Genomic DNA, 20,175 nt, shown 5'->3' with positions numbered 1-20,175 from the left:
AAGACCTAATAGAGGTATATAAGATGTTGAGAGGCATAGATCGGGTGGACTCTCAGAGGCTTTTTCCCAGGGTGGAAATGGCTGCTACGAGAGGACACAGGTTTAAGGTGCTGGGGTGTAGAACACGGGGAAATGTTAGGGGGAAGTTTTTCACACAGAGGGTGGTGGGTGAGTGGAATCGGCTGCCGTCAGTGGTGGTGGAGGCAAACTCAATAGGGTCTTTTAAGTGACTCCTGGATGAGTACATGGGACTTAATAGGATGGAGAGTTATAGGTAGGCCTAAAAGGTAGGGATATATTCGGCACAATTTGTGGGGCCGAAGGGCCTGTTTTGTGCTGTAGTTTTCTATGTTTCTAAGAACAAGATATGACGCTCAACTCATCGATCAACAGTTCTGACGTGCCACAGTGAAAAACCGCACCGACCTCCTCAGAAGACAAACACGGGACACGGTGGACAGAGTACCCTTCGTCGTCCAGTACTTCCCCGGAGTGGAGAAGCTACGGCATCTCCTCCGGAGCCTTCAACATGCCATTGATGAAGATGAACATCTCGCCAAGGCCATCACCTCACCCCCACTTCTTGCCTTCAAACAACTGCACAACCTCAAACAGACCATTGTCCGCAGCAAACTACCCAGCCTTCAGGAGAACAGTGACCACGACACCACACAACCCTGCCACAGCAACCTCGGCAAGACGTGCCAGATCATCGACACAGATGCCATCATCTCACGTGAGAACACCATCCACCAGGTACACAGTACATACTCTTGCAACTCGGCCAACATTGGCTACCTGATACGCTGCAGGAAAGGATGTCCCGAGGCATGGTACATTGGGGAAACCATGCAGACGCTGCGACAACGGATGAATGAACACCGCTCGACAATCACCAGGCAAGACTGTTCTCTTCCTGTTGGGGAGCACTTCAGCGGTCACGGGCATTCGGCCTCTGATATTCGGGTAAGCGTTCTCCAAGGTGGCCTTCGCGACACACGAAAGCGCAGAGTCGCTGAGCAGAGACTGATAGCCAAGTTCCGCACACATGAGGATGGCCTCAACTGGGATATTGGGTTCATGTCACACTATTTGTAATCCCCACAGCTTGCCTGGACCTGCAGAGTTTCACTGGCTGTCCTGTCTGGAGACAATACACATCTCTTTCGCCTGTCTTGATGTTCTCTCCACTCACATTGTTTGTATCTTAAAGACTTGATTAGCTGTAAGTATTCGCATTCCAACCATTATTCATGTAAATTGAGTTTGTGTCTTTATATGCCCTGTTTGTGAACAGAATTCCCACTCACCTGAGGAAGGGGCTTGGAGCTACGAAAGCTTGTGTGGCTTTTGCTACCAATAAACCTGTTGGACTTTAACCTGGTGTTGTTAAACTTCTTACTGTGTTTACCCCAGTTCAACGCCGGCATCTCCACATCATGAACGTCCTTTGCAGAGGAAAACAGTGGGCTGAGAAAGTTCAGGATTTGTTGTCCTCTATTTTCTCTGATTCCTGTTTCTACTCCCCTTTTCCTCTACTTTCTGTTTGTTTGCTTTATTTGTTTGACTGATGCAGTGAATTCTATCCATATGTTAAGCTCTAAGCACCTATTGAAGCAGACGGACTTGAGTGGGTCAGCACTTTACCAGTCAGGGGCTACCTGACTTGAGCTGAGCATTGGCTAATGAATGAGATACAATGGTCTTTCCCTGCAGCAAAACTAGACTGTCCTCCAGGCTGGGCTGCCTAAACATCAGGGCCCACCCCCCCAACCTCCCTAGTTGAGTTCAAAGGAATGCATTGCACTATATTTGGCATTGACTTGGTTACAGGGATTGCCAAAAGATTTAGATACAAGTCCACTTTTGGACGCCACTCCAGAATTTTTTTGCCAGGGGTTTTCCCTTAGTCTTGTTAAATATTGGTCAAAAAGAAGTTTAGGTATGCAGCTTAAAACCTCCATCCCTTTCCGCCTCCCTCCCTGAACAGTTTAATTCAGAGAAAACCCACAATTGTGATTTGTGGATCTTCACCTAATATTCAAATCTATCTTTGTTGTTGTTATTAATTAAAACAAACATGGAGATCACTGGGTGTCAGTGTCCATGCAGCAGATAACAAATCACTCACTAGAAAACATATGGTTGACAGTGGAAAGAATCAAAGCTCCTGCAGGGAATTTGGTAGAAATGAGCAGACAGGGAGACAGAATACTGCTGAATGGACTGTTAACCAGAGGGAATTTCATTCAGTCAGCTCAGCACTGAGCTGTGGAAATAACCCACTCCATGAGCCTCACGGTTAATGTAATTTTATCTGTCCAATGATTCTAAGGGCCCGAATTTACCAAAATTTCACATCTGTTTTCGGGGGCGAAATCGTGGTAAAGTTGGGCGTCGGGCCTAAAACGTGGTCCAGACCCGACTCAAGGCCAATGACGCCTTTACCAATGGCCGATCCAGGCGCCGATCCGGCGCATGCCCGAATCGGCCAGCGGGTTGATTTAAATGCATTTGCATGCATTTAAATCGGCATAATGAAGCCTGCGCCCAACTTACCCAAGGATTCCCACTTCACGAGGCTCCGATTCGATCGGCGCCCGCACATTTACCGTGTTGCTGAATTCAAGTCCGATAGGGCTTCAACTCAGCAACTGAACCGCCGAATCGCCCCCGACCACCCTTCGCAGACCGCCCCCGTGAACCACCCCGGCAGCCCACCCACCACCACCCCCCCCCCCCGGATCGGACCATCCTGGGATGCAGGCCCCGCCAGCAGCCCCCCCCCCCCACTCCGGGATCGGACCCTCTGGGCCCCCAACCTACCTTGATCGCTGGTGTCCGTCGAAAGCATCTTGCGATCCTGGATCCTGGCCTTGCTCCGGGGGTCCTGATGGGCAAGATGACGTCTCTTCACTGGGTGGGGGGGCGGGGGGATGTGACATCTCTTCCCTGAGGCGGGGGGGGGAGGGGGTAGGGGGGGGTTGTGACGTCTCTTCCCTGAGGGGGGGTGGGGGGGAGGGGGGAATGTGGCGTCTCTTCCATGAGGGGAGGGGTAGGGGGGGATGTGATGTCTCTTCCATGAGGAGGGGTAGGGGGGGATGTGATGTCTCTTCCATGAGGAGGGGTAGGGGGGGATGTGACGTCTCTTCCATGAGGGGGGGAGGGGTAGGGGGGGATGTGACGTCTCTTCCCTTTGAGGGGGGGTGGGGAGGGATGTGACGTCTCTGCCCCTGCGGAGGGGACGGAGACGTCACATCCCCCCCCCGTCCCCCCCCCCCTCAGGGAAGAGACGTCACATCCCCCCCTGCCCCCCTCCCCCAGGGATGAGACATCACATCCCCCACCCCCGCCTCAGGGAAGAGACGTCAGATCCCCCTCCCTGTCCCCCTCCCCCCCCAGGGAAGAGACATCACATCCAGCCCCCCCCCCTCAGGGGAGAGATGTCAGATGCCCCCCTTACCCCCCCCCCCTCAGGAAAGAGACCTCACATTCCCCCCCCCCCCATCCCCCCCCCCCAGGGAAGAGACGTCACATCCCCAGCCGCCCGCACCCCCCCCCCCCCCCCCCAACCAGGGAAAGTCAAAGGCAGCGCAGAAAGCAGTGCTGTCAGGGCTGCCTTTGACTTTTGCGCTCGGGCGCGCTGAGTGCTGTCGGCTTCGAGCTGCGCATGTGCAGTTCGGTGCTCCGACAGATGCAAATGCGCTTGGCCCCGCCCACTGGACCCGCGCCAAAAAAAGGCGTATGGGGGCGCTGGAGCGCGGCTGCCGGGCGCGGGTCTGATTTACGGCCGCACCCGTCACTTAGAACCAATTTGGTAAAATTGGCCCCTAAGTGAAATCCCCTGATGATGATTAATTCTCCATTCTATTTACCAGGTCTGGAAAGATGCTGCAACACAAATTTTCTATTCTCTTGCTGTGGGTTGGGGCAGCTTAATCACACTGTCATCCTACAACAAATTCCACAACAACTGTTACACAGATTGCATTATTGTCTGTGTTGTTAACTGTGCTACGAGTGTGTTGGCTGGATTTGTCATCTTCTCCATCCTGGGACACATGGCTCATGTACAAGACAAGCCTGTTTCAGAGGTTGCACAATCAGGTAAATGCAGAGTTAAATTTAATGTCTTCTGTAAAAAATATTTCCAAATTCATGATAAAAGTTTGAGTTCTGCAATCTCAGACGATTTATTCTGTTGGCAAATTCTGGATCCAGTTGAATTGTATTAGAGAGAGGAAGAGTGGGAAAGATAGAGTGGATGGAAAGGAGATCGGAAAGTGAGGAAATCAGGAGTTGAGAAGAGGCGAGAGGGAGTGGGGAGGGAAAATGTGGAAAAATTGAAGAGAAGGGGTAAGTATGGATTCAAAATGAACAGTTACGAAAGGGACTGAGGAGATGCAAGGAACATGATAAGGATGGCCCTTGAGATCAGGAGTGCAAGATTGGACAACATGGAAAATGAAGAGGAAGGGAGGGCAGGAAGGAGAGAGGAATTAGAAGAAAGAGGAGGAGTGGGTGAATGAAACGACAACAGTGAAGACATATGAACAAACAGGAGCAAAAGCTGGAAAACTCTCAGCAGGAGCAGGTTGCATTTGTGCCTCAGCATGGGGATGGTGAATGGGGCTGGAACACCAAAGGGCTGATTTTTTTCTGCTCAAGCCAGAATCTCAGATCAATTACACGGATATGATGCAAAATTTTAACATTCAAATTCTAAATTCAATTAAGAAAAAGTTTACAGTATTCCTCTTTTAAGTACCATTAATTACTCTATCTTAATTATGTTCACTGTTATAGGTTTTGGTTTGGCCTTCATTGTGTACCCAGAGGCTATTGCACAGTTGCCATGGTCGCCTTTATGGGCTTTTTTCTTTTTCTTTATGCTGATCACGCTGGGACTCGACAGTCAATTTGTAGCTGTAGGTAAGGATATTACTTTAATGAATCGCTTTCCACCTTTATATTAGCGGGACTATTACAGCCTAGACATTGGGTTGTGCCTGAGTCTGCACACAAGCCCACTGCTGCATATATCTAATGGTCCAGGACCTTAGGGAATGGGTCCGGCTGAGAATACCGATTGCAGCAAAATGGCACATTTCCATGCAGTCACTGCCAACTTTTGTAAAGGATTACTGAAAAATGCTTAACAACTCCACCTGCATATCCAAAGGGGATTTGCCTGTTTCAGTCACAGGCCCCGAAGCTCAAGCCTTTTCCAATATGTAAGGTGGTGCACTTCTGTCCTGGAATGCACAGCACTCACTGTATTGGATACCCGTTTCATGCCTGTAAAAAGGGTGAACAAATTTCTAGACCATCGTCTAAGATGAAGAAAGATTTGCATTTATATAGCATTTTTCACAGCCATCAGATGCCTCAAAGATTTTAACAGCCAATTAAGTACTTTTGAATTTTAATCATTGTTGCAAAGTAGGAAACATGACAGCTAAATTGCACACAGCAATGTGACAATGGCCAGATAATCTGTTTTTTTGCATGTTGATTGGGGGGATAAATATTGGCCAAGGCATTGGGATGACTCCCCTGCTCTTCTTCAAAATAGTCTCATTAGATTGCTTCTATCCATCTGAGCAGGCAGCTTTGTGGCCTCACTTTTTAAAATCTCATCTGAAGGATGGAACCTCTGATGGCACAACACTCCCACAGTACTGCACTGAAATGATTTTTGTACTGTAGTCCTAGGATGAGAAATTACTGTTGGTGATTTTAGAAGGTAAATGAGTGACGCTTCTTTGTGGCAATTCTCTGTTCACTGTCTTAATGAAGCATCACTCTGTTTCAAGTGGGTTAACAATTGCATTAAACTAACAACGGGATGTATATCACTGCACCATCTGGAAAAATCAGTGTCAGCTGTAACTCAGTGACTATTGGGGCCTCAGATTATAGGTTCAAGACCCACTCTGGAGATTTTGAAATCTAAGCTAAAATTTCTTTGCAGAGCCAAGAGCGTACTGCACTACCAGAAATGCCATCTTCTGGATGCAAGATTAAATTGGGTCAAATGTAAGCATGATTAAATATAGAAGAAGAGCGGGAAGTTCTCCTCGGGCATTCTCCACTGGTTGGCCATTTGAAAAGGAAATTTCTCAGTATTCAGCCCCTCAGTTGCAGTTCAGTAATTAAAGATGATCTGAGTCCTTCTTCATAAACTCACTTTATTCTCTTTTACAACTCCACATACACACCCCAACACCCAGTGCCACCTGTAATTTCTTTATATATCCCAGTGACTTCTAAAAAATGATTAACATCCAATTTAGTACTTAAGTAGAAGGTGACTGTAACCTATTCCTAACACTCAGTGTCCTGACTAATTGTTATCTTGAGATACTGCAATTACAATAATCTCGAGAATTGCTCATAACCAGATCTCAGCAATAAGGATTCTGAAATGAACTTGGAGCCATAGAATCCCTGCAGTACAGAAAGATGCCATTCAGCCCATTGAGTATGCACTGAATCTCTGAAAGAGCACCCCCTCTATTCCACCCTATCCCCTGTAACCACGCACATTTACCATGGCCAATCCACCTAACCAGCATATCTTTGGACTGTAGGAGAAAACTGCAGCACCCCAAGAAACACAGGGAGAACGTGCAAATCCCAGATAGATTGTCACCCAATGCTGGAACCAAACCTGGGTCTCTGGCACCGTAAGGCAGCAGTGTTAACCACGGTGTCACCGTGCAGTCACTAAACTTCGTCCTTGATGTGAACTTGAAGTGGCCAGTGGCAGATTATTCAATAGTTATACATTCTGTCTGACCTCTGAGGTGGATGGCAGATCGTGATCCATTATGGCCATTTTACAGCCCACTACAGTTGAAATCTACCAACCTATATTTTAAGTCCTCCACTTAATTGAATTGCTGGACAATTCTCATATACAAGAGATGTTGGATGGGGAGGATTTGGAAACTTATTGATTTTTGTCAACCAGAAGCATGACAGATTCTCTCATATCAGAACAGATTATCCCTTTCAAATGGCCAACCAGTGGAGAGTGCCTTTGCTCACCCATGCTGGGAGTGGAGAAGACAGCCATTGTGAGGGCCAGAACTTAAGTAGAACTGTGGAGCCGCCCAGCTCAAACACACATCTTGATGCAGCTCAGTGCAATATTGAGACTGCTGCCGCACTCCTTCTAATCCCTTAAAAATAATCCCTGATGGTAAATCTACCAACCCCATTTTGGTGACATTGCAGTGTTGTGAAGGCCACTTTGACCAAATCAAAATTAACCTCATCCACAACACTTCGTTTTCACTGATTTTGCTCCCCAACATTTTTGCTGCTCCTCTTCTGGAAACATGTCAGGACCAAGTTTTACATCCAATTCTTTCAATGTTGCAAAATGACTCTCTAGATACCTTGACATTTGGCAATTATAATGCAATTCGCATCTGTTAGAATAATTCTAACTGAATGAGAGAGGGTGACTGATTAGCCTACCACAGTTGTCAGTATATCTGTTTAACTAACGCTAGCTAATCTAATCCAATTTCCATACCTATTCCATGAATCCTCTCACATTCTTCCTTTTAAAAAACTGATCCAATTTCCTTTGAATTGTTCCTCAGTCTCTCTCAGTGGCCACTTTTAGAACTAATTCTCCATCAATATTCCCACATTAATAATTCAATGACTATTTCACAATTTGCCTATTGTAATTTTGAAAGCCTCCATTAGGTCTCAATTTTCTCTGCTTAGTGAAAAGGCTGGAAGTGTTTTGCTCAATCTGGTTTTAGTAATAAATGCTAATTTGATTGCAACTTTATTTGGTAAATGTAAGGAATTAAACACATCAGAAATGTCTCTTCTCAGGACAGCAAGCAGAATAAAAATAAGAGCTCTGGTCCATTTCCTCAGGATAGATGCTGTTCATTTAATCCCAAAGCCCCATTCCAAGATGGATGGTGCACCATCAGCTTCCTCTGTATGGAGGCCACAGATGAACCTACAATGACTTTAAATCTCCAAAGGAGATGGGGGCATGTTGATTACCCCAATTACTGCTGTGGGGTAATGTGCATTACTGCTTGGAACATTGTCTTTCCCTGAAAACTTTTGTTGGTGATGGAAGTAAGTTTGTCCCTCCCATTCCCCTCCTGACCCTCCTTATTCCAGCCCCTAGTAAAGACCATCAAGATCATGAAAACATCCACTGGTCTCATTGACATTGGGCTCTTGGAGGGAAGGTTGTAATGCCCTTCACTTAGGATACTCTCACTTATGGTCTTCTCTAGCACTTGGTTAGCACTGCTGCCTCAGTGTCAGGGATGTGGGTCTGATTCCAACCTTAGGTGGCTGTCTCTGTGGAGTTTGCACATTCTCCCCATGTCAGTGTGCATTTCCTCTGAGTGCTCTTTCCTTGCAAAGTCCAAAGACTTAGGTGGAGTGGCCATGCTAAATTGTCCCTTAATGTCTAAAAATGTGTAGGTTAGGTGAATGAGCCATGGTAAATGCACAGGTTATGGGGATAGGGCAGTGGGACTGCTCTTTCGGAGAATTAGTGCAGACTTGATGGGCCAAATGGCCGCCTTCTGCAATGTAGGGATCCTATGGTTCTCCACCACAGGACAGCAGCACCAACCTCTGAGGAGCTCCCTGCAAATGCCTTCAAAACACATCACAGGAAAGGAAACACTGAAGTTACCAATGTGTTCCGTCAGGGACAGATAATTAGATTCCTGTCGCTGGTGCAAACATAGCTTAAGAAACATGGGATATTCTGTTTTGTAAACTTGTTAAGAGCTAATAGTCTGATCATTGTCTCTGCAATGTTTTAGAGTCAGGAGAAACTAGTTCTATCTGCTCCTCTGTATGCAAGGCCGAGGATTCTGCAGTGGTGGCTTTCTCTGGACTCTGCAAATGATCAATTAATTACTGATCTCATTTAATTTCTAATTTCATCAGAAGCAATTATAACAACACTGCTGGACCAGTTCCCTAAGTTCCTGCGGTCAAAACGCCTTTACCTGACAAGTGGAGTTTGCTTGTTATTTTATTTCCTCAGTCTTATATGTGTGACACAGGTATGTCATCCTTTAATACTTTGCTATGTTTTCACATAGTTCTCGTTATAAAGTTATGAATTTCATAGGATGAAGTAAGAAATAGGAGCAGGAGTAGGCCCCTCCAGTCTGTTCCCCACTCAGTAAGATCATGGGTGATCTGATTTTGGTCTCAACTCCACTTTCCTGTTGCACCGCCGCCCCCCCCCCCCCCCCCCCCCCAGTAACTGTTGACTCTCTTGTCAATCAAAAATCTGTTTAACTCAGTTTTGGATACATCCACTGCTCTCTGTGGTAGAGAATTCCAAAGATTTTTCACCTCTTAGACAAGAAATTTCTCCTTATCTCCATTCAAAATGGAAGTTTACTCATTCTGAATCTGTGCCCCCCCCCAGTTCTAGTATTCCCAGGAGGGAAAACAGAATCTACCCGCAAACCCCCTCAGAATCTTATATGTTTCAGTAAGATCACTTCTTATTTTTCTAAATTTCAATGAGTATCGGCCCAACCTGCTCAACTTTTCCTCATCCCTGGAATTAACCAATTGAATCTTCTCTGAACTGCCTCAAAATATCCCTCTGTAAATAATTGGTGACCAAGACTGTACTCTCTGTCCGATCTTACCAATGTTTTGTACATTTATTGCAAATTTTCCTTATTTTTATATTCCATTCCACTTGCAATAAAGATCAACATTTCAATTGACTTCCTAATTACTTGCTGTACCTGCAAGCCTCCAGAAGAGATTGCAATATGATTTCCCTTTCATACAATCCAGCAGAGAGAACATGGTTTTATTATAATTTTCTAAATTACCTGTTACGACTTTCTACTAATGGATTTTCCTAATGACAGATGTTAGGTTAATAGCCCCATATTTTTCTGCTTTGTCTGCCTCCTTTCTTGAATAAGAGCATCACAGTAGCAGTTTTCCAATCTGCTGGGGCCTTCCCAGAATCGAGGGAATAGTTTATTTCTTAGAGGGGAAGTTACTGGTGGTGGTGCCCCATGCATCTGTTGCCCTCGTAATTCTAGGTAGAAGAGATGGCAGTTTTGGGAGGTCCTGTTGAAGAAATCTTGGTGAATTGTTGTACTGTATCTTGTAGATGAGGCCCACTGGTCAGTAGTGAAGGGAGTAAAAGTTTAAGGTTATAGATGGGATGCTAATCAAATCAGTTGTTTTCTAGATGGTAATGAGCTTATAGAAACATAGAAACTAGAAGCAGCAGTAGACCATTCGGCTCTTTGAGCCTGCTCTGCCATTCATTTTGATCATGGCTGATCATCAAATTCAATATCCTGATCTCACCTTCCCCCAGATCCTTTGATCACTTTAGCCCCAAGAGCTATTTCTAATTTCTTAAAATCACATAAGGTTTTGGCCTCAACTACAGTCTGTGGTAGTGAATTCCACAGATTCACCACTTTCTGGGTGAAAAAATTTATCCTCGCATCAGTCCAAAAAGGTTTACCCCTTATCCTCAAACTATAATCCCTAGTTCTGGATTCCCCACCATCCAGAACGTTCTTTCTGAATCTACCCTGTCTAACCCTGTTTGAATTTTATAAGTTTCTATGAGATCCTCTCTCTCTCTTCTAAAACTCCAGTGAATGTAATCCTAACCGATTTAGTCACTCCTCATATGACAGACCTGCCATCCCAGGGATCAGCCTGGTAAACCTTAGCTGTACTGCTTCTATAGCAAGAACATCCTTCCACAGATAAGGACACCAAAACTGAACACCATACTCCAGGTGTGGCCTCACTAACATCCTATACAATTGCAGTAAAACATCCCTATTCCTATTCTCAAATCCTCTCGCTATGAAGGCCAACATACCACTTTCCTTCTTTAATGCCTGCTGTACCTGCGTGCTTACTTTCAGTGAGTGATGCATGAGGGCACCAAGTCTCACTGAGCATCCACCTCTTTCAATTTATACCCATTCAAATAATAATCTGTCTTCCTGTTATTGCTACCGAAGTGGACAACCTCACATTTATCCACATTATACTGCATATGCCAACTCACTCAACATGTCCAAATCACGTTGATGCATCTCTGCATCCTCCTCACAACTCACCCTCCCACCCAACTTTGTATCATATGCAAATTTGGAGATAATAGATTTAGTACCCTGGGGTCCTAGCACAGATCCATGAAGTACCACACTAGTCACTGCCTTCCAATTGGAAAAAGACCCATTTATACCAACACTTTGCTTCCAGTCTGCCAACCAACTTTCTATCCATCTCAAGATACTAGTCACAATCCCATAGGCTTTAAATTTACATAGTAGTCTGCTATTTGAGACTTGTCAAAAGCCTTCTGAAAGTCTAAATAGATCACATCCACAATCCCACAACCATTTTTTTTTGTGCTAGATATGACTCCAGCTAGTGGAGTGTTCTTACTTGTTTGCCATTGGTATTAATGTTATTGGAGCTCCTTGATACCACATTTGGTCAAACGTTGCCTTGATATTAAGAGAACTCACTCTCATCTCATGTAGGAATTCAGTTTTGGCATTTACGTAGAACAAGACTATAATGAACTGGGTCTGAGTGGTCCCAGTAGAACCTAGTAGAATTAATGAGCATTGCTGTGTTTGTAATGGCTCTGTTGATGGCAGTTTCCATCACCTAACTGATGGGGTGATAATTGACCCAATTTTTTTTAGTACCAGTTTAACACAGTTGGGAACAGTCACCTTTGCTCAGAAATTTGTACCTTATAAATCCCAATCTTGGTTAAACAATTGAGGAAATTCTTCAGCACATAAAGAATAATCTGCATGTGGAATTAAATTCCTCATCAAATATGGTGGCAAATAAAAAATAGACTGAAATACTTTCCTCATCTGTAATAATGTTCTCAGGATCACAGGTTGTTATGGTGCAGGAGGAGGCCATTTGGCTGTACCAGCTCTCCAAATGAGTATTATGGCTCAGTGCCATAGCCCTGCCTTTTCCCCATACCCTGCACAATGGGCCTTATTTTACCATTTTGACTCTGTGTTGGGCGGACTTGAAACTAGGAATGTTTCAGATCCAACATTTAGACCCGTTCTGAGGCACCCCCACACACTCTGCCTGCAATAATATCAGCAATTCCGAATCCCGCTGCACAAGCTTGGAGGCAGGGCTTAACGTGCCCGAAACTCTGCAGCTCCGATCGGCGCCTCCAAATGTGCATGCACAAAAAAAATGATAGAATGTTGCTCCCCTGCCACATCCCTTTCGGGCCGGATAATGCCTCCCCCGGCCCACACAGACATTGCCCCATCCCCACAACAATACTGACCCCCCCCCCTATCTCCCCACACCCCTGCCACCCAGACCGATCGCGCCCCCCCCCCCCCCCCCCCCCACTGATCTCAGGCAGAGTGGCAGCGGATACCACTCCCCCCCCCCCCCCCAATTCATTACAGGCAGAGTGGCAGTGCCCCCCCCCCCCCCAAACCAATCACAAGCGGACTGCCACGGACCACCCCTCCCCCCCCTCCCCCCCACCCCCCAACTGACCTCAAGCAGAGAGCCGTCAGACACTCAGCACTTACCTTCTCACTAACTGTCACTGATGGAGCACCCGAATCAAACTTACATGGAGCATGTCTGTTTTGCATCGATTCCGGATGGGCGAAGTGCCAGTAAAGTTGGGTGTGTGATGCGCGATTGATTCACTCGGGAGGCTAGGACGTACCCGGGAATAAAGGCTTTTATTCACAACAAGAATAGAGCACACTGCTTAACAATACTATCCCAGACTAAGGGCCACTAGGAAGTAGCAGTGACCTTTATACTCCTGTAAGAAGGCGGAGCCAAACGGAGTGTACCACAGAACAATGCTAACAGGTGGAACACCCCAACCCTAACCCCAACAGTAACAAGAGTAACATATGTACAAGTACCCATAGTGGTAACCATCTATGGTTCACCACAGTGTGCAGCCCATTAAGTCAATTTAAATGCATGGAAACACGCCCCTTTCAGGCATGATCCCGATCGCGGCCATTTTCGGGCCTTGGTAAAGGGGGAACCAGCGCGGAGGCAGGCGCGGATCGCGCTACTCGCCTCACGCCCGACTTTCCTAATGGTTTTGTGATGGTAAAATCAGGCCCATTGTTTCTATTCATCTAATGTCCTGTTAAATACTTCAATTGAACCTATCTTCACCACCATTCCAAGCAGTGCATTCGACACTTGGACCACTCGTGTGAAAAAGCTTTTTCTCATATCACATTTACTTCTTTTGCAAATCACTTTAAATATGTGACCTCTTGATTTTGATCCTTTTACAAGCAGGATCAATTTCTCCTTATCTACTCTGTCCAGCCCTCTCATGATTCTGAACATATCTATTAAATTTCCTGTCGCCTTCGTCTCTGCAAGGAGAACGGTCCCAACCCTTCGAATCTGTCCTCAGAACTGAAGTTTCTCATCCCTGGAACTATTCTCTTAAATTTCTTCTGCACTCTGTCTAATGTTTCTAATCCTCTCCAATGTTGTGCTCTCTAAACTGGCTGCTGTGTTTACACACATGACACTGTTGATGAGGGAATATAATTCACTACATCAATTTCAAGAATGATATAGGGCCAGAATGATTGTGTGTGTAAAGACCTCAAACGTGAACAACTGCACTGGAATATGTGATTTGGGTGTTTTTATTCCAGTATACTCATGGTAGACCATTGAGATAGCAATGTGACAGTGTAGAACTTGTTGCTCTAACGTTGAGCAAAAGTGGTGGTGTGATCTAAGTGTTCCAGACATTGCTTATTTTGAATGAAGAGTTTTTTAGCTTTTTCATACAGCACAGTTTCAAATATTTCCACTTATTTTCAGGCTGGAATTTACTGGGTCAATTTAATTGATCATTTCTGTGCTGGATGGGGCATTCTTATAGCTGCTATTCTAGAACTCATCAGCTTAAGCTGGATATATGGTTAGTAGAATCTTTACTCATTTGTTTCCAAAGTCCCATATGACACAGGTGGTGCCTTCTACATCCTTTACCTGTAAAACCGTCTTACTCTTGCTTGGCTACAGCTGGTGGTTGTTGGAGTCAATTTTAATGCAGCCATTTTCCTATCAATCACAGAGGGGATGTTAATCAAACATCTTCACCATAAGATAAGCAGGGCCAGAATTTTATGTGCAAAGTGCGGCTGCACACCTGACTCAGAAGTGCGAGTTGATGTTGCAAGAGAAGGTGTCAGGTGCACATCTTGACGCCATTACTCACCAGCTCATTATTTTGGTTGGCGGGCCCGCACGAGAGTCGGAAGCATGCCTACAGATAATCATGATGTGGAGATGCCGGCGTTGGACTGGGGTAAACACAGTAAGAAGTTTAACAACACCAGGTTAAAGTCCAACAGGTTTATTTGGTAGCAAAAGCCACACAAGCTTTCGGAGCTCTAAGCCCCTTCTTCAGGTGAAGAAGGGGCTTAGAGCTCCGAAAGCTTGTGTGGCTTTTGCTACCAAATAAACCTGTTGGACTTTAACTTGGTGTTGTTAAACTTCTTACAGATAATCAAGCAGGCAATTTAGCTCATCAAGGGGCCAATAGACTGCTATTTTACGTGCACCATCGGCCTTATGGCAGGCCAATTGGCAAGGCATCATTTATGTTTAAGCTACAACCTCAATCCAGGGTGGGATGAACTGTCAGGGCTAAAATAAAATTAATATGTATGTCTGTCTGTGTAAGATTGTGCTGCCTAGATACTATTTGCATAGTATTTCCGTCGCTATTTATTTTTCACAGGCCAGCAGCTCCCTGAGACAACTCCACAGTGGCTGTCCCCTGAGGGAACACATTAGAAGCGTGAACCCTCCCTTTTCTCAGTCGCCTGCCCACTTCCCACCGTCCCAGACCAGCACCAAATCTTTCCCAGTGTGCATTTCACACCGACTGTCCATTCATTGGCCAGCCGGTGAGAAATCACATTTTCAGGGCCGGTGACGGTTGAAAGCACATTTTGCACCTGCTTCCAGCTCCACTGAGTGCGGATGACATGGGAACCCTTTAAAAATGGTGGGTCTGTCCAATTTCAGGATCCCTGACCCAGTCCTGGGTTGCCTTTGTGGGTTGGTTTGGGTCAAAAGCCTGTGCTGTTCACTCCTGACTCAGTTGCCTCCATTCTGGGGATAGGTATATCTAGTCTTCCACAATTTTCACAGACTTGGGGCATGGTTTAAAAGGCTCCCATTTCATAGTCCCTCAGAGGAATCATGAACCATAGTTTGCATGTAGCAACGTTTTAAAAGATAAGCTTAAATGATGGTCCTCAATACCCCCGTGCCAAGATATCCCCCCCCAACTATGCCCTATGGTTCCTCATCCCCCTGCCAAGCCATGGCCCCCAACAACTCCTCTGGCCCCCATGCGAAGCTGTGACCTTCCATGCCCATTCACCCATATGTTTTCTATAGAAGCGATGTCTCCTATAATGACTATGATGGGTTAAAATAACTGTTAAAGTAATTAATTGATTTAAAAAAAAACTCCTCTTTGCTCTCGGGTAATCAAAGTGTCGATCATTCCAGCTCTTTAAAGTTTCAATAGGCACTTGAAACCTCTTAACCTTTGTGGAAATAAACATTATGAGATTGATCACAGAGCTCAGAGAGTCACAGCTGTCAACAAAGCAATGTTTTCTCTGAGGTCAGGTGTTTCAAAACTAATGGATTTTTGGCCTCTCAGCCAAGCCTCATTATGTATGCCTATTATCTTATTATGTAAAACAAATCAAGGGATTGTGCCTCTCTGCTTTCTTGTTGTTTGCAGGGGTCAACAGATTCATTAAGGACATTGAGATGATGATTGGAGAAAGAAGTTGGCTCTTCTGGCTGTGGTGGAGAGCGTGTTGGACTTTTATCTCTCCGTGTCTGCTGGCAGTAAGGAGACATATTTTTTAGTGATTTAAACTGTAAATTATGAAGCTGCAGATGTGTTTCATTTTTTAATCTGGTCCTTTTTTTTCTGAAATCATTTCAAACAGGTAATTTTCTTCTGGTCATTAGCAACGTTTGCTGCACCAACATATGGACCTGTTGAATTCCCTTTCTGGGCGATAGCACTTGGCTGGTGTATGACCATCTTCTGTATCATGTGGATTCCTATCATTGCCATTGTGAGTGTTGTCCAAGCTGAAGGTTTCACCTTGTGCCAGGTAAAGAAACACTTTGTCATCTTTAAGTGTGAACAGAACAGATCTCCCAATTCTGATCAGAGTTTTTCAGTGGAAAACTAGAGGTGGCAGAAATAATGATTTTTAGGCATTTACACTGTTTCTCCAGAGATTGTGCCAATCTTTTAACACATTTCCTTTTTTTAAAATCTATACCTAGTATGAGTTAAATAGTCAGTTAGAAAATAAGGGCTCTAATGTCAGTGCCAAATACTCATTCTGTACATCTCATCTCTAACAATGGCATTAGTTTCAATCTTGGAAGAACTTTTCTCCTGCTCTTTCTCACGTGCACACCACACTCTGATCTACGGACTCTTGTGTGTGTGTATGTGTGTGTGTGTACACACATGTGCATATACAAATATATACATTTACACACAAAAACAATTTGAGACATATCAAAGTTCTGCAAAACTCCTCACTGGCACTGTGAGTTAATGACAAAATGGTTCTGGATACTGTAATGAATCATCTATAATATATTGGCAACCAGCCTAGATCATACCACCTTGAAGTAGAAATGGCATCTTCTTTCAAGAAACTTTGAAGGACTAGAGGGAATCGATACTCACCACAATGTTCTGGAGGACCCTGGCCTTCAATGAAAATAAATATTTATAGCAATATTTTCCCAATGTAATTCTCGATTTGCCATTAACTCCTAAACTCATGTCCTGCATGTTGAATCTTCCTCATAGCTTTCGTTGAGCTAATGGTATATAGTTTCCTGAGTGAAATTTAGTCCCCTTGTTGAATATTGGGATCATCTGAACCTCCTTACACATCATGACATTTTTGTCAGATCAAAGTGCAAGGGAAGTTCATTAGGATTGGTGGTGGGGGGTGGGGGGAATCGGGGGGGGGGGGGGGGGGGTGTTCTTGTTCAAAGTTGATGGTGGGTAAAAACCAGGAAGCAATGTTTAAACATTTCACTTTTCCTTTTACAGAAAATTTCTGCCGCTTGCAAATCAGCTCCTGATTGGGGTCCTTACCTGGAACAACACAGAGGGGATAGATACAGAAAGCAGCCTGATTCTACAGAAGCCCCTAACTGTGTGCAACTTCTGGCCACTCCTGAGATGTGAAAGTTTAAAAGAAAATATTGATTAAAATTGTAAAACAATGGCTCTGACTATCCACTTCTGTTCTGGTGTACTCCTATTGTAACTTCAGTGTGAGTTCTCTAGACAGCGAGCCCCAGTCCCCGCGTGCCATATTGAATGGCTACAGAGGTGGCCGGCGATTTGCTGACAGTGGGATCTTCTGGTCCCACTGAAGTCTGTGGGTGCTGAGAAAACCTTACACTTCTTACAACAGAATGGGTTCCCCATCCATCTACATGAACTTCTGGAAGGAGCAGAAATATTCACACCAGAAGTGAGACTGCCCTGCACCCTCCGCTGCCAGGGGCTTACCATCGGTGGAATTGGAAGATTCTGTTGGCAGGAAGGACCAAAAAACTTAAGCCACTGTCTCACAGTTTTCTCTAGTAATCTGGAATTCCTTGGCCCTATTTTGCGGTTTGTCTTTAAATTTGCTGTCTAGCTGTCTTCTTCGTTTCTTTAGTGTGGCATTTGGATTAGAAACATAGAAAATAGGAGCAGAAGGAGGCCATTCAGCCCTTTGAGCCTGCGCCGTTATTCATAATAATCATGGCTGATCATCCACATCAATAGCCTGATCCTGCCTTCCACCCCCCATTCTCTTATTAACTTTGTCCAAACATTTTTGTACTAACTTCTGAGTTCAGTTTCAGTTTTTATCAGCATTTGTTGGTTGCTCCCAAGTTTCTTACACAACTCAGTTTTGCTCAGATTCTTTTCGGAAAGTTGATAGGGTGGGATTTGGTACTTACTGTGACATAATGTCTTGCCAGGCTCGCTCTGGTTGTTTAATAAAAGCAGACAGAATCAAAGTAGAAACTGGAAAAGTAAATAAGTTGTGTTGAGCCTTTATAAATCACTGATTAGCCCTCAGTTGGAATATTCTGTCTAATTTTGAAAGGATGTCAAGACCTTAGAGAGCACGTTTGGAGTGTTTACTCATAGGGCAGGATTTTCTGGCTGTGCTCACCCCAAGACTGGAAAATCCCGCCCGAGGTTAACAGACCTTTGTATATTCCTGTTCTGCCCACTACCATTCCCATGGTGGGTGGGTCAGGAAAATTAAGCCCCTTTGGTACAAGGGATGAAAATCTCCACTTATCTGAAGGTGTTAGAGAAACTGGGGTCCTTCACTTTAGAACAAAGAAGGTTAAGAGGACATTTGATGGAAATGTTCAAGGAATGCAAAACAAAAGATTGAATTATTTTATGGGCCAATCAAAAAAATTACAAGACTACTATGGATACAAGACCACTAAGGAACAGGCAGGAAAATAGCACAGATAATGATGGGGAGATGGCTGAAATATTAAATAATTATTTAGCTTTGGTATTTACTAGAGAGATAGAACAAATAAACAGAACATTGAATGATGAGATGAGTAATGTAATAAGTGCATTAAAAATTGAAAAATGGTGATGTGTTGAATAAACTAAACAAATCCAAAGAGGATAAATAACCTGGTCTGAATGGATTGCATCTGCATATTTTAATATAATGTAGAGAAGAGATAACAAAGGTATTACTATTCATGTCTAATAATTCAGTAGGAAAGGAAAAGTGCCATAGGACTGGTTGACGACTAACATAATTCCTGTATTTAAGAATGGGACCAGCACATATCGAGGGAATGATCGACCAGTCAGTTTACATAAATGTTTGTATACGTAATGGAGTCCTGACCAGAGGAGAGAATAGAAGAACATCTAGAAATTAGAAATAAAATTGAATAGTCAGCTTGAAATTTAAAATGGAAAATTCTTGCTTGACCAACCTTTTTGATATTTTTGAGAGTAGACAGTAGTAATGTAATAGATGCAATGTATCTGCATTTTCAAAAGAGATTGGGTAATGTGCCCTATAATAGACTAATGAATAAGGTCACAGCATGTGGTGTCAAGGGACAAGTGACAGAATAGAGTGCCAGCTGGCTACAAGACAGAAACTAGTGAGTGGAAGGAAAGGATATTTGTGTTTGGCAGAAATGGTGTTCCAGAAGGATCAGTGCTGGGAATACTGCTCTTTATAATTTACATTAAGGATTGGGACTTTTGGAATCCAAAACACAATTTCTAGATTTGCAGAGGTCACCAAATTGTTGTGGATGGGGTTGGAAGGGTGGCGAGGGTTGGCTGAAAACTTGAGGAGGACTGCAACGAATCATAGAAGGACATTAATAAGCTTTCAGAATGGGCAAATAATTGGTAAATTAAGATCAACATAGATAAATGTGAGGTAGTACTTTTTGATAGGAAGAAATGACTTACTGCTTGAAAGTTGTAACTTGAGCTGAGGTAGAGGAATAAAGGCAACTCAGAGTACAAAGACTTCATTCACTAAAAGTTGCACCACAGATAGCAAGGTCATTAAAAAAAGAAGCAAACTAAGCATCAGATTGTATTTCTAGAGCAATAGAATTAAAATTGAAGAATTGAAAAGTAAGTTAATTATGCCTAACTGTATTGAACCTTTCTGTTCGCTATATTGTAAAAAGTATACAGAATTATTGCAGTGAAACTAGCTGCTACTCAAGCTCCAAGACCCGGAATTCGAACTGCTACAGCTGATGGATGTCACCATGCACATATGGTTAGATAAGTGCCCTGGAGATCCAACATGGAGCATGATGTGCACACCATGAGTCTAAGTTGCCCTGCCATTCCTCTATTTATCAAATTATTAAACTGCAACTTAAATAAATAGACACCAGCTCTTCACCAATGAGTTGTTTCTCCAGTGCTCACATCACTATTATATATGGTGGTTCACTGAAATATTTTAACTTAACTCTTATCATCTAAAAACCTTACGTAATTAG

General features: G+C 44.1%; 1 protein-coding gene across 3 annotated transcripts in view; it reads left to right on the top strand.

Moving 5' to 3' along the window:
* The window catches only part of LOC144492339 (sodium- and chloride-dependent neutral and basic amino acid transporter B(0+)-like), a 100,127-nt gene extending 82,580 nt beyond the window's left edge, over nucleotides 1-17,547 (top strand). For all 3 annotated transcript variants that reach the window (XM_078210333.1, XM_078210332.1, XM_078210334.1), the window contains 7 exons: nucleotides 3,879-4,107; nucleotides 4,807-4,932; nucleotides 8,953-9,071; nucleotides 13,900-13,999; nucleotides 15,848-15,957; nucleotides 16,062-16,232; nucleotides 17,201-17,547. In XM_078210333.1, the coding sequence (XP_078066459.1) occupies nucleotides 3,879-4,107; nucleotides 4,807-4,932; nucleotides 8,953-9,071; nucleotides 13,900-13,999; nucleotides 15,848-15,957; nucleotides 16,062-16,232; nucleotides 17,201-17,338 (993 nt within the window). In that variant the 3' untranslated portion in view covers nucleotides 17,339-17,547. The remainder of the gene's footprint in view (nucleotides 1-3,878; nucleotides 4,108-4,806; nucleotides 4,933-8,952; nucleotides 9,072-13,899; nucleotides 14,000-15,847; nucleotides 15,958-16,061; nucleotides 16,233-17,200) is intronic.
* Nucleotides 17,548-20,175: the final 2,628 nt, after the last annotated feature.

This window comes from Mustelus asterias, chromosome 4, assembly GCF_964213995.1.
Source record: "Mustelus asterias chromosome 4, sMusAst1.hap1.1, whole genome shotgun sequence".
Classification (NCBI taxonomy): domain Eukaryota; kingdom Metazoa; phylum Chordata; class Chondrichthyes; order Carcharhiniformes; family Triakidae; genus Mustelus; species Mustelus asterias.
This window is presented reverse-complemented; position numbering and strand designations above follow the sequence as displayed.